At 35.7% G+C, this 13,382-nt stretch overlaps 1 protein-coding gene across 2 annotated transcripts in view; it reads left to right on the plus strand.

Annotated features, from left to right (window-relative positions):
* Positions 1-382: 382 nt before the first annotated feature.
* Positions 383-13,382, plus strand: part of LOC149786609 (uncharacterized) — a 93,627-nt gene continuing 80,627 nt past the window's right edge. Inside the window, exons 1-4 of one of the 2 annotated variants that reach the window (XM_089977114.1) lie at positions 383-1,032; positions 10,660-10,778; positions 11,541-11,600; positions 13,015-13,136. In XM_089977114.1, coding sequence (XP_089833240.1) covers positions 10,670-10,778; positions 11,541-11,600; positions 13,015-13,136 — 291 coding nt within the window. In that variant the 5' untranslated portion in view covers positions 383-1,032; positions 10,660-10,669. Of the gene's footprint in view, positions 1,033-5,280; positions 5,482-10,659; positions 10,779-11,540; positions 11,601-13,014; positions 13,137-13,382 lie in introns of those variants that run through there. The other variant, XM_089977113.1, reaches the window with a different exon arrangement.

Here is a 13,382-nt window from a genome sequence, read left to right on the forward strand (position 1 = left end):
GTATCATGAATGTCAAATACATGCTGGGAACGGTGACGTGATATGTCATGGTTTATTGTGTCAAATGCTGCTGACAAATCTAGTAGCGGCAAAACTGTAAACATTCTGCTAACCAAAGCAGAGAGAAGGTCATTAACTACTTTCTGCAGAGTAGTTCAGTACTGTGGCAAGGGAAATACGCAGACTGTACGTTGCTAAATAGACTGTTTGAAATCAGCTGAGATACAAGTTGTGATAGAACAACTTTTTCTAAGAATTTGTATATAAATAGGAGATTAGAAACTGGGCCGAAGTTCGTTAAATTGTTATGGTCGAGTTTTGGTTTCTTCAGCAGAGGCTTTACAATGGCAGTTTTGAATAATGATGGGAATCCACCTGATGAGAGATAGGTATTAATAACATCACCTAGTGAAAGCAATATTGGATCTAAACCTTCAAGAAGCAGAGGTGTTGGAATTGGATCAAGTTCACATGACTTTGGTGCACTTTTCATCATGATTGTACGTTCTAAATACATAGAAAGAGGTTCAAATGATAGTAATGGTTGCCGCTGAAATTCTGTATCGCAACTGTATGGTGACAACGATTCAGTTGAAATTGTGTTGTCAAGCTTATCTCTAATTGTTTGTTCTTTGCCACAGAAGAACTTTTCAAACAGGTCAGGAAGGTAGACTGGGGTGAAGGTAGTTGGAAACGGTGTACATTTGTTCCTTGATATTAGCTTGTTAGTAATCTCGAAGAGCTCTTTGCAGCTGGATCTTAGTATTGTAGTGTAATGGGCTGATTTCGCTGCATGTACTATGTTTGTGACGTTCTTCTTAGCGGCTTCTTAGATTTGCTTAAGAATAGTGAGACTAGCGGAAAGCCAACGCCTTTCAGCTTTACGGCGGTCTCTTTTAGCAGTGCAAAGCAGGTCCCTAACACTGCTATACCACGGATAGCACTTTCGAATTGATACTCTGTGCTTGGACGCTGGGGCATGTTTGTCAAGCAATGAACGCAGGCAGTTATCGAATTGTTCTGCTGTAGAAGGTAAGCAAGTTGTTAGGTTTGCTTGGATGTCATGCATTAGTTTGGTTCTATTTATCATACGGAGGTTTCTCTTAGTAGCAAATAAAGGTGGAGGGTTAGGGACTGATATGTCAAGATGGCATATAACGCAGAGGTAATCTCATGCAAGTTCGTGGGATACCAGGGAGGACCGTAGAATATAATCATCCAATCTCTGAAGAATCCAGTCTAATATGTGTATATGTTTATGGGTGTGTTGTTTAACTGACTGTTTGAGGTTGAAAATATGAATGGAACTTAGGATATATGCGCATTCAAATTAAGAAACATCCTTTCGAACTTCTTTTATATTCACGTAGTTCCATAAGTTAACTTTCCAATTTTCATTTTTTTCAAGTACATACCTTGTGTGTACAATTTGCCATGACATAACCGAAACATACTTTTCTTTCTTGTAGCTAATGATATGCATGCAACTGCACTGTTAAAACGACTATATCTGTATGCAGGGTTAATATATGAATATATGTTTTCTCACCAAAATTTGGCTTTATTTATGGAGTTGAGATTTGATGTTACTTCTTTATATCTTAAGAACAGTCAAATGTGACCATAAAAGTATATTATCGGATTGGAATCATATAACATCCAACTCATAATATGGATATTGCCAAGTTGTTCATGTATGACTGATTGGCTCACTGACTGACTGATTGATTGATGACTGACATTATTTCCTCTTCCTCTACCGGGACCGACAGGGGGGGAACCAGTGATATATCCCCGGGACCCAGGCCCATAAAGGGGCATGGACAAAACATTGCTTTTTAATTTTATAAGAGAAAATTTTTATTTGAACAAGAAATAGGAGGGGCCCGGGTTTTTCTTATCCCAGGGTCCGTGATCGCTCTCTTCGGCCCTTTCCGCTACACTATGTAGTATGTATGTATGTATGTATGTATGTATTTATAGTCATAAGAAAAACCCATGGACAGTGATTTTCGTTTCGTATAAGCTAATATTCGTTTCATTTAAGTTTATGATTGAATTTAAATATCAGCGAGCTTTGTAGCACCGTGTAGCATCTTAGTTTGAGTTTCCACCTCGATATATGAACGTGCCAACTGTGGCTGCAGTGGTGGCGTTCCTGCCAATGACCCAGCGACCCCGTCGGCGCCCCATATGACACAGTCGATGACTCAGAAGGACGAAACAGTCAGCAACCCAATCGATGACTCAAAGACTCAGTCGGCGACCCATAGGGGCAACACAGTTGGTGACCCATAAGGACTGTCCAGGCAACGACTCAGTGACTCAGTCGACAACGCAGTCAGCAACCACAGGACGACCCAGTGGACGACTCAGCGACTCAGTTGACGAAACAGTTGCCGACACTGTCGGCGACGAGAAACCTGGAATTAGACGGTATCGCGTTTGGGTTGAAATCTGTCATACTCTGGAATGCCAGTCCTCCGACAGATTCAGCGGAGTATCATTCCAAATACAAAGACCTACTCGAAAAAAACCGAGATACCGAGACTCGGGGTATTGTAGCCGATGGAGTTTCCGCTACAGTATGCATGTATGTAAGTATGTATGTATCTATGTATGTATGTATGTATGTATGTATGTATGTATGTATGTATGTATGTATGTATGTATGTATGTATGTGTGTATGTATGTTTATGTTTGTGTATGTATGTATGTATTATCTATATATTTATATATATCTCTATCTACATATCTATCTATCTATCTATCTATCTATCTATCTATCTATCCATCTGCTATGATATGGGTTGCATCATAACGTTCTTCTCATTTCTGTCTATCAGAAGGGATTGCTCATAAGTTAAACAAATGTCTTTGCCCATGGTTAGAGAGAGAGAGAGAAGAAGAATTTCAGGTTCTCTTAACAAGGACGTCACCCATAACGGTGTAGGTACGGCTACATCTTGTGGAATGAGGTACCGAATCACTGTAAGGTAAAGTCATTTCTTTTCCAAAGACTATGTAATAAGGTGAACAGCCATCTGATTTAACTGCTGGGGTCATTCAGATTGACATCATTATACTGGGCAATAGCGACGGCCAATCATATTTGTGTTTTCTGCAGTTGGCCCTTAATGATTACCTAATTGTGCTATTTACATGATCACACACAGCGGTGGCTTGGGGAGGATATGAACTGGTATGGTGACGTGTTATTTAAATAATTCACAGAGTGCTTGGACAATCTGAGACATCAAATTTCGTCCACGATCACTGACAAGTGTTCGCGGTGCACCATAGCGTGTAAAGATTTTGTTGTACAAAACACTGCCGATATCATGTGCTGTCTGAGAATGTATGGGAAAGGTTTCATACCATTGTGACAAACTGTCTGTCACCAGCAAGATATAATGGTAACCTTCCTTAATTTTTTGTATGCACAACATGATCATGTGCCACCGAGAAAATACATCTTCCGGAGGTAATGGGTACAATGGGGCCTTTCGAGCATTTGTGTCCCGTTTAATGAGATGACATTGAGAACATGATGTATACATTTTGATACATTTTAGGCCAAAAGTATTTTTGTTTGATAGCTTGATATGTTCGTTGGACATCTAAATGACAACCACCTGCTTTTGAATCGTGATAAGACAGAATTACATCGTGTCCCAAATGTGTTGGTCGAGCAACTTCTTTTGTGAGTTGATCTGAAGAAGTGTTGTGTTTTGCTCGAGGCTGGAAAAATGATGTAAGTGATAAATTCATACTGACCTGCTTCGTACGGAATAGCTTTTGCGTGACGAGTATTTTCTGGTAATATTCCTTGCTCTAAGTAAACATACATGTCCTTGAAATTAAGGCACTTGCGCAGATATTGGGCGATATCTGGTAGTTCTGAAGAAGAATCACTGAATGTGCTATCATTAGTGTGCAGGGAAGATAGGATTTGGATATCTTCATTAGGGTAGTATAATGTAATCTCTGTTTAAAACATTTCTTTAGACTGAACAGCTGACTCTGATTGAGTAGTCTGTGTGTACATGTAATCTGGAGATATTTCCAATTCACTATGGGTGTTATCGGTTTGATCGTATTGTCGACGTGAGAGTGCATCAGCATTTGTGTTGTTATGTGCTGGTGTGTATACGATGTCGAAATCGTATTCTTGCAAACAAAGTGACCAACGAATTAGTCTATTTGAGGTGTGTTTAACTGTCTTAAGCCACACTAGTGCTTTGTGATCTGTAATGACGGTAAATTTCTGATGTGTCCTGATACCTTCCAAAACAGCTAAACATTCTTGTTCAGTAATTGACCAATGCTTTTCATTGTCTGTTAAAGCTCTCCCACCATAAGCAATAACATGTTCCTTGTCATCGTTCCCTATTTGAGACAACATATAATCTAGCATCACATGTGAGCCTAAATGGTTTGTTAAAATCAGGATAAGCAAAAAAGTCTCTGAGATCAGAGCTGTCTTAAGAGTTTTAAATGCTTTTTGACACTTATCTGTCCAAAGAAATGAACTGTCATTTCAGTATTAGGACAGAATTTTTGTACAATTAATGTTTAGGGCAATTTAAAGAAATATTCAATCTTAATACTTTTACTTTTGCTTTCATGCATGTATGTATATATGTATGTATGTATGTATGTATGTGTGTGTGTGTGTGTGTGTGTGTGTGTGTGTGTGTGTGTGTGTGTACATGCATGTATGTATGTATGTACACTGTGCCTGTCTATATGTATGCATGCTTTAATAGATTTCTAAGATTTCCAATCTTGAATACAGGTAATTTACTTTGAAAGACCAAATTGAAGCCCAGTGCCACCATTTTATGAAAACAAATTGCGCATGATTGTGAATGACAAACATAATTTGTAATTATTTTCATATATATATATATATATATATATATATATATATATATATATATATATATATATATATATATATATATATATATCATTATTGGTGTCTTCATTCGTTATGTACATTTGCAGGGAATTTTGTATCTCTGTATAATGTTTTGACTACTAAATAGCAGTTTATAGGAGATGTCATAATCTTTCTGTATTTTTGTTCATGTTATCCTCCTGTGCCCTGTGTGAGTTCTTGATGATAGTGTTATTTGTACATGTGACCTGCATTAATATGCCGAGCAGTTGTTATGTACATGAAGCCTGATAAAAAGTCCTCCGTCTGCACTGGCGGACTACTTGAACTTTAGTTTAAGATCACGGGAGATTTCCTTGTCTTATACTGTAGAAACTTTAACGTCCCTATGAACCAGGTGTGTATGGAATTTACAACTGATAACGCGCTGGTGTATGTGCTCAAGAACATTGCATTCTGGAAGCCATTCAATCGATACAACCGGGGATAGGGCAAACCGCTAGGTGTGGTAAATACACTTTGCTTACAGTGATAAATCTTGGAATACTTACTAATAAGGATGGACGAAAGGGAATAGGTAATGTTTTTCTTAATTATATCTTGCTTTTTAATGTAGAATGTATATGTTTGTTATAGTACGAACATACGTTCCTATATTCTTCTTTTAGTGAATGTTGTATAAGGACATGTCGCCATTACCATTTTGTAGTCAGTTTGGTTTTGAACGGCTTGTAAAATCTCATCTTAAATGTTGATTTTATGAAAAAACAGCTTAAACGTGACTTTGATTTTATTCTAACGTTAACCTAGTAGCATAAAATGGCTTCATAATTGAATAACTACTTGCATTCGACGCAGATTCAAGAAATGGGGTTAGAATCATTCGAGTACGTTTTGTGTGCTTCGAAGTCAGTGGATAATACTTGAATACTTATACTGCAGCTGCCGACTTTTGACTGTTGCTAAGCTCTCATTCTTACTTACAATTTTTCTTTTGAATGAAAATTTAGAATTTGTTTTATTCATGACTTTGTGTACGTCTTTGTATAGCGAGTCATGGATCCTCAATCGTTGGAACTCGGGACTCGTGATGGAAAACTAGTGATTGTGGAGAGAGGATGGAAAGAAGTGGTCTCAAAATCAAATTTTCAATGTAAAATCAGTAAACTGGTGCTGCAGTTCAATAAATGTTGATTTTACCCTCTCCTGTCACTATCTTTTTCTACATCATGTATTTGGGTAAATTTTATGAACACATTGCGACCGGATGTGAGTTAAAAACACAAAGGCAGTCATTATAAAATCTGAGAACATTGCAAATTCAAGATTATCTTTTACGGTAATTAATGTAGCATAAGCACTCAATTTAAATTCATCTCCATATCAAGAATAACTTGAAAATATTGAATAAATATTGTGATACATTAGTAGTATGATCAATTGATTATAGCGCCCTCCTTAAGGAAATCATAGATATGCGTGATTATTTGTTTGATTATTGGAATTCGGTCCTGTGGAAATATTCCTTTGCCCGAAATAATTAGCCAATTACTAGGAGATTACGTCACGGACTGAAGTGTCAGTAAGTTTCCGTGATGCCATGGTTTACTTTGGAAAATTCAAGTCAGAGACACATGAGTGTCCTTGTCGTTCCATATACATTAAAATCTAGTGGTGTACATTGTTGGTGTGACTGCAATTGCAATATGTACGATAGGAAAGCGGTAAATTACACAATGGAATCAACAAGAAGGGAAGCGGCAGATACTGTTTTTGTAGCCATGGTGGCAAATGTGATGCAAGTGTACTGGCGAAATGTTCCTGAAACCTTCAATTGATTGGCCTACGGTGACGTAGTTAAAATAGTTCCCTGTGTTAGGAGATAGTTGTATAGATTCTACGGCGTGAAGTCCTGACGATACGAAAAGTTGACGAAGAGAAACCATGCACATGTGTGGATGTTTGGCACGTTGTGATTTCTGTGGTCTTGCATTGACTGGAGTACAATTCATGTATAGAATGGAAACGTGGAGCTTTCTAATTTAAAACTGAAGTTGTATAGAAGTCTTTGGAACGTTGGGGTAAACTTATGACTTCTAGCGGAATCGCGCCAGGGTTTGAAACTGCTCGGACAAGCTAATATCCCTGGCTTTGATAATTTTGCATCAATAGCTTATGTCTCATGCTGCAACATATTGTATGTATTCACTTTTGATTACTTAAAGATGTACAGTAGTGATGTAAAAGACTAATATCATCCCTCTATTAAGAAAATATCAACACAGAAAAAGAAAATGTATAGTTACGAAGACTTACAGGACTTCAATCACTACACTGGCTGCTGTGTCACATGGATGACTTGATTTTAAATTGATATCTTTGATCTGTATAACTTATACAAATGATCCATGTGTTACTCAGCATCATTACGTCAATACATATTTGACTTTAGAGTGATAATTTGTAACTTGTTTGTTTCTAAGTAGTCAGCACAAATATCGTTAACATGTGTGCTAAAATATATTTGCTATAAAAAAAAAATACTTAGTAAGGTACGTGTCATAGAAATTCCTGGCAATGAAGGTGGCAAAATTTAATTTACACGCCATTACATTGACAGAAAAACTGAATGTGTACATTAAGTGTGAAGTTATTATGCGAGGTAAACACGAATATTTAAAGCTATTTTAAGTAGATGTGAAAACATGAAGCTGTGTACATAGCAAATTAGATATATAGAAAATTAAAGTGGAAAACGAAAATATGCGAAAACGTTCCAACATTCAATTTTATACAAAGTGGGCTCATCCAAAAACATTTCAATATGCATATGTCCATTTATTAGGAATTTTTTTTTAAAACTACACAATATTAGGGGAGTTGGGAGGGGAGGTGTTTGTTTTTTTTTTGTTTGTGGTTCTTTTTTGGGGTGGGTGGTTTTGAAACCTGTGAAATGTTTCATAATATGTTTAAGCAAAATGTAAAAGAATGTAGTTATTTTGACACTTACAATAAGTCCCTTTGCAGCCTATATTTTAATGTTGGAAGCTATTTGACGAAAAGACAAAACTTGTATCAAAAGGTAGACTGAAAATGAAGCTGTGTTTACTTCCCTTCTTTTCACAATAGCGCATGTATTCATTGCTTTTAAGATTAAGAAGCTCTTTCTCCAATAGACATGTTTCACATGCTTTTTACTGCATTATCTCGATGATCTAATTCGAGGCCTAATAAAAAATTATATTCAGAGAAAACCTATATAATTGACTCAAAATGAAACAAAAATCAAAACGGACTTGAAAATAAATAAATTCTATCTGCTAAATATGATGTTCTTCATCCCGTCCTTGAGTTAGACAAACCCGAGTGTGACATGCATCGTTACATAACGAAGGAAACCTTTTGAGTTTTATAAAATTAAATTGTCTATAATAACCCTTTACGGTCGATAACAACATTACATAGCCACTTGAAATTTTTTCCTATAGTTAATTCTGATGAGCTGTTTGACTTATTACTAGTGACGTCGCATGAATGCGATTGAGAAAAATATGGTGTATTTGTAACTCAAAATTGAGACTGTCTGTAATTTTTAAGGTAGCAATACATCATCTAATGTCGAATAAGGACGAGCAAAGGCAGCGAAAGGGGTCACCCCATGAAAGTTTGTCGTTGTTAATTGCAATAACACCTTTAAGAGATTATTGATGATATCATGTTGAGGAGATGTGAGCTAAGTGCCATTCCCAATGACAGATGAGGCACGCCCATGCCTGGTCTGAGCAGGCATCGAAACCGCTACTCTTGGATTACGACTTTAACATTCTACCAATTGAACATGAACATCGCAGAGCAATCATTGTCTTTGTGGCTGGCAAGTCTTTCTGTTGGTGTGGACACATATACCCTCCTGATCGGCTGTTATACAAAGTAATAATATACAGCACAATAACAGCGTATGATTTGTAGTGTATAATCTAACTGCATTTCCCCAACTTAAAGGTCAGGTTTTGTAACATTTTGGGAAGTAAAGTAGTGCGGGTGCAGAGTTCTGGAACACTTGTAAAATCTCATGTTAGTACCCTGTTTTATATTTTTAATAATAACCGTTTCCTGTAAGGGTAAGTATAAAGCTATTACTTTGTAACAATTCTTATGCTAAATGTGCATAGAGAACATTTCTAGTAATCATGTAAATTTTAAACTAGTTCAACCCTTCTGTTTTCACTATGAGTACGTCCAAACACAATAAAATATATATAATAAATTATAATTACAGCACTTTCAACACTAACTGCATGTACCTAATTTAAAGTTCAAGTTGTGTCAACCTCCAGAAATAACAACAGCGAGGGGTGGAGTGTTCTTTAAAAAGTTGTATAAAATCAGTCAGTCAGTCAATAATTAAAATCTCGTGCATCGGCCGGGGACATGTTTTGCCAATTTGTACAATTTTTAGTTAATTAAACCTCATGTAGGTATGTACAAAGATGTTCTTTCACAACAGCTCTTGTTGGAAAGGTGCAACGAGAACGTTGTAAAGGCCCACTTATAAATTTTCAAGTAGTTCCATCTTTTGTATCGGTTTTACCCAAATGCAATGAAACATATAAATAAACATCAAATTGATACAGTCTAATTACCGCAATTGTGATTTGCACATTCTTGTATTGTGTGACTTGTAAAATTTCAAATAATACGATCTTCTCCAAAACGTTTTAGCTAACACAGTGAACACGAACTATTTTCTCAATACAACATGAATAATAATAGTACACAGCTAAACGTATGGAATTCAACAGGTTTTAGATATTTTAATGATGTACGTGTTTAAAACAAAATAAAATATGTCGGTATCAATCTATGTGTATTTGATTACAAGTTATGATTGGATAGCAGTAGGATCAAAGCTAGATGTGTCACATCATAACCTTATAGAGAATAAAAATGATAACGTTTCTGTCTCAACCGTCATAAAAGATATAAAATGACTCAGAAAATATGTGGATAAAATATGTTTATTTGTATAAGACTAAACTAGAATATCTACTAAACTTTCCAAGGTCAGTCGGCGAAAAAACGATATGAATGAAACATGAACAAAAAATGCCTCCATGTCTGACGAGGTCAATATTTTCGACACCACACACACACACACACACACTTCCTAGCACCCATCCTCCTCGCGTGTGCTCAACGAAATCTACATATTTCTTTCTGAGTCTGAGGGAATAAAGAGCGGCATATTGAACTGAATTACACGAAAGAACCCTCAAGTCCTGTCATTATTCATTATCTAACTCATAAAAGATTTTCTGGTTCGGAAACCATGAAACACATACATTTCCTTTTTGCCTGAAATTTCACGGCGACTCGTTTTAAAACGGAATGTTAGTTCTGTCACGGTCATCGCATATAACAATTTCCATGTTAAATCAAAGCTTGCTTGTAATAAAGAACATTTACTATCCCTAAGCTACATATTTGTGAAAGTGATAGCATCAGGAATATTTCTCACGTTTTGTGAGATAATGTGTTAATAGTAAGTTTATTATCATCTGTGAATCATATGAAATGCAGCAATCACGTTTTCAGCTGGACAAGTATTAGCATGCATGGGTGTTGCCAGAGAGACAGACAGAGAGAGAAAGACAGACAGACAGACAGAGATTATAATAAAACACTAAATTCCGCTTATGCAGTAGTTATTTGTGTATATTTCAAAAACACATTGATTCGTTTTTTATTAAATAAGCTCCGAGGTAATGGACGGAAACACTACACACCATTGGAGAAGCACGATGGCAATTGTATACCACCTGTTACTAGCAATATTTCTTCTGACAGACTTGTATAAATGCAACGAATTACCAGGTGAGTTTCATAACTAGCTTTTGTTTTAAATACCAGTCATTAGCCTATTTCAGCAACAAATGTATTTGCTTTCACGTGATTGTTCAAATCGCAACGTATATATATATATATATATATATATATATATATATATATATATATATAAAGACAAAGAGAGTGAGAGACAGGGGCAAACATATACAGAGAGACAGATACAGAGGATTATAATTTTTCGCAAATTTTACTTTCACAAATTATGTGAGTGTATCGTTTTCAGTCCAGTGACAATACAATATTTTATATAAGATGTGACCAAAGTTACTTTTATTAGTGCTATTCTGAGTTAAGGTTATTGAAAGTTGTAGAACGATCATATATATATATATATATATATATATATATATATATATATATATATATATATATATATATATATATATATATATATATATATATAATTGCACCACTTCACCAATGTATCAGCATGCATGTATCGCTCTATACAATACGATCTTTCTGATCCATTACTTTAAGATTTGCAGCAGGAATCAACATGATGGGATAGATTTTAGCTATATTATTATTACGGAGAAGCTTTAAGGGACCTGGATTCTTTTCCTTTTTTACATGACATGACTTTACAAGTAACATTTCTGTTTGGAATGAAATATGTCTCCATAATCTCTTAGATTACAAACACACACACACAAACGCACATGCAGACACACACACACACACATACACACACACACATATATGCAATATTTACCTTTCTCGTTTCAGTAAACATAACTACTTGTCCACAGTTTGTGATCAGAAACATAACAGACACGGCTGGAATTGGTAATAATTCATCTTCAGCTTTTTTGTATCAAAGATTTAAAACTCGATATTATTTGTTTATATGCAAATTTTGGCATTGGTAGTAGGCTTTAGCGATAAAGCAATCATGTTTAGAATAATCCACTTTACCATTTTTGATGCTTTAGGTCCATATTTGAGAGCCATAGGACTTGAAAGGATTGAATGGAAGATATTTAGATAGTTGAGGTTCAGGTTGTACTCTCTGGCAATGAGGCAAGAACAAATACTTACTCACCTGATTTAAGATCTGTACAATGGATGTTACATTCATAGTACTCTTACTTTCATAGTACTAAGATTCACGGTTTCTCTCATCTTCGCAAGCCCAGGTTCCCTTATGTTAGCCTGTTAGAGCATGGCTGATCGATCAGAAATTTTAGTGTTTCGCACGAGTGACATTTAGTGGCGTCACGAGTCCCCTCCCTTAGTATGCAATGCCAACTAACCAACAGCGTGTAACAAAGATGGCAGAAAATGGTGGTTGCAATTAACTTGAAAATAATACTTTGAAAGTTTAATATCGAAAATCTGACTAAATACCAGAAAGAAGCCATTGCATGTGTATTTGAAGGAATTGGTGTATTTGTGCAAACACGTACCGACAGTGGAAAATCGCTTATTTATGAGCCCATTCCAGTTGTGTGCACTCCCTGTTTAAATCTTGGAGGAACGGTGTTCAGATTTGAAGAAATTAATTTTGATGAAATTCAAAACCCCGAAGAACTCAAATATCTTATCAATCCGCCAAGATGTATATAGGCTAACATATCGGACGGAATCTTGGTTTAAGAAAATGAGTTTCTCTTGATAGTATGCATTCTATTTTGACAGATGAGGCTAATAATATCGTATAGTCTGCACTTTATATATCATCGTACAATTTCAAGTATATGATTTCATCAGTGTATCTCTCCTCTTCTGTATATAAGCTTTCGAACAATATTGTTAATATATCGATGTTTAGAGTGGTTTGCATGTATTTTATAGTACCTGTGAGGTATAAAAATCAATGGCAAGGATGGCGCTGAGAGAATGATCTCAAAATCCAATTTTTGGTTATTTTGTTTACTTAAACAATTGGGTTACTTACATGAAGTTTCAATTGTCCAACAAGAGGTTTAGTTCTCAGAGGTATTTGTGAGCTTTTGGTTATTACGTAAAGTCAAGACTACAACTTTTCTTAAATCCGCATGGATATTTCCACTGTGGTATATCGTGCATCGATATATTTTGGTCAAGCTGATAGTATATTTAAAGTCACGATTAAAAATGTAAGGTTCTCATAAGACCAAAGTACTTTTCACCGGTGTAATTGTTCGTAAGTTCAAATGACTACAAATTACATAGTGGCAGTTATACCTATATCGACCTTTATCAAATCATCTATTTTCAGACATGCCCATTATTGAAACGAATCCTCCGTTGTCATTAACTTTGGGAAACAAGTGCAGTAATGGTTACTTCAAACTCCAGAACAATACCATCGTCCTAAGTGGAAATCTGACGCAATATTGTGTGAGTATATCCTTGTCAGGCAAGCATTTCATGACTCGATCAACTTAGTCAAAATATTATAATATTTAATTGTAGTACTTTATATTCTGTAAACAAGCACCTTATTCATTTCGAGTTTATACATTATATTATCATTTAAATTATCTGAGATTCTAAAAACAGAAAATAGAATTGTATGATCGTTCACCAGTGGCCAGTCCTATTACTTCATGTCTGCTCTGTAATCGGAATACATGTAAGTGAATT

Source organism: Sinohyriopsis cumingii, chromosome 12, assembly GCF_028554795.1.
Source record: "Sinohyriopsis cumingii isolate HCF-2022 chromosome 12, ASM2855479v2, whole genome shotgun sequence".
In the NCBI taxonomy this organism is placed as follows: Eukaryota; Metazoa; Mollusca; class Bivalvia; order Unionida; family Unionidae; genus Sinohyriopsis; species Sinohyriopsis cumingii.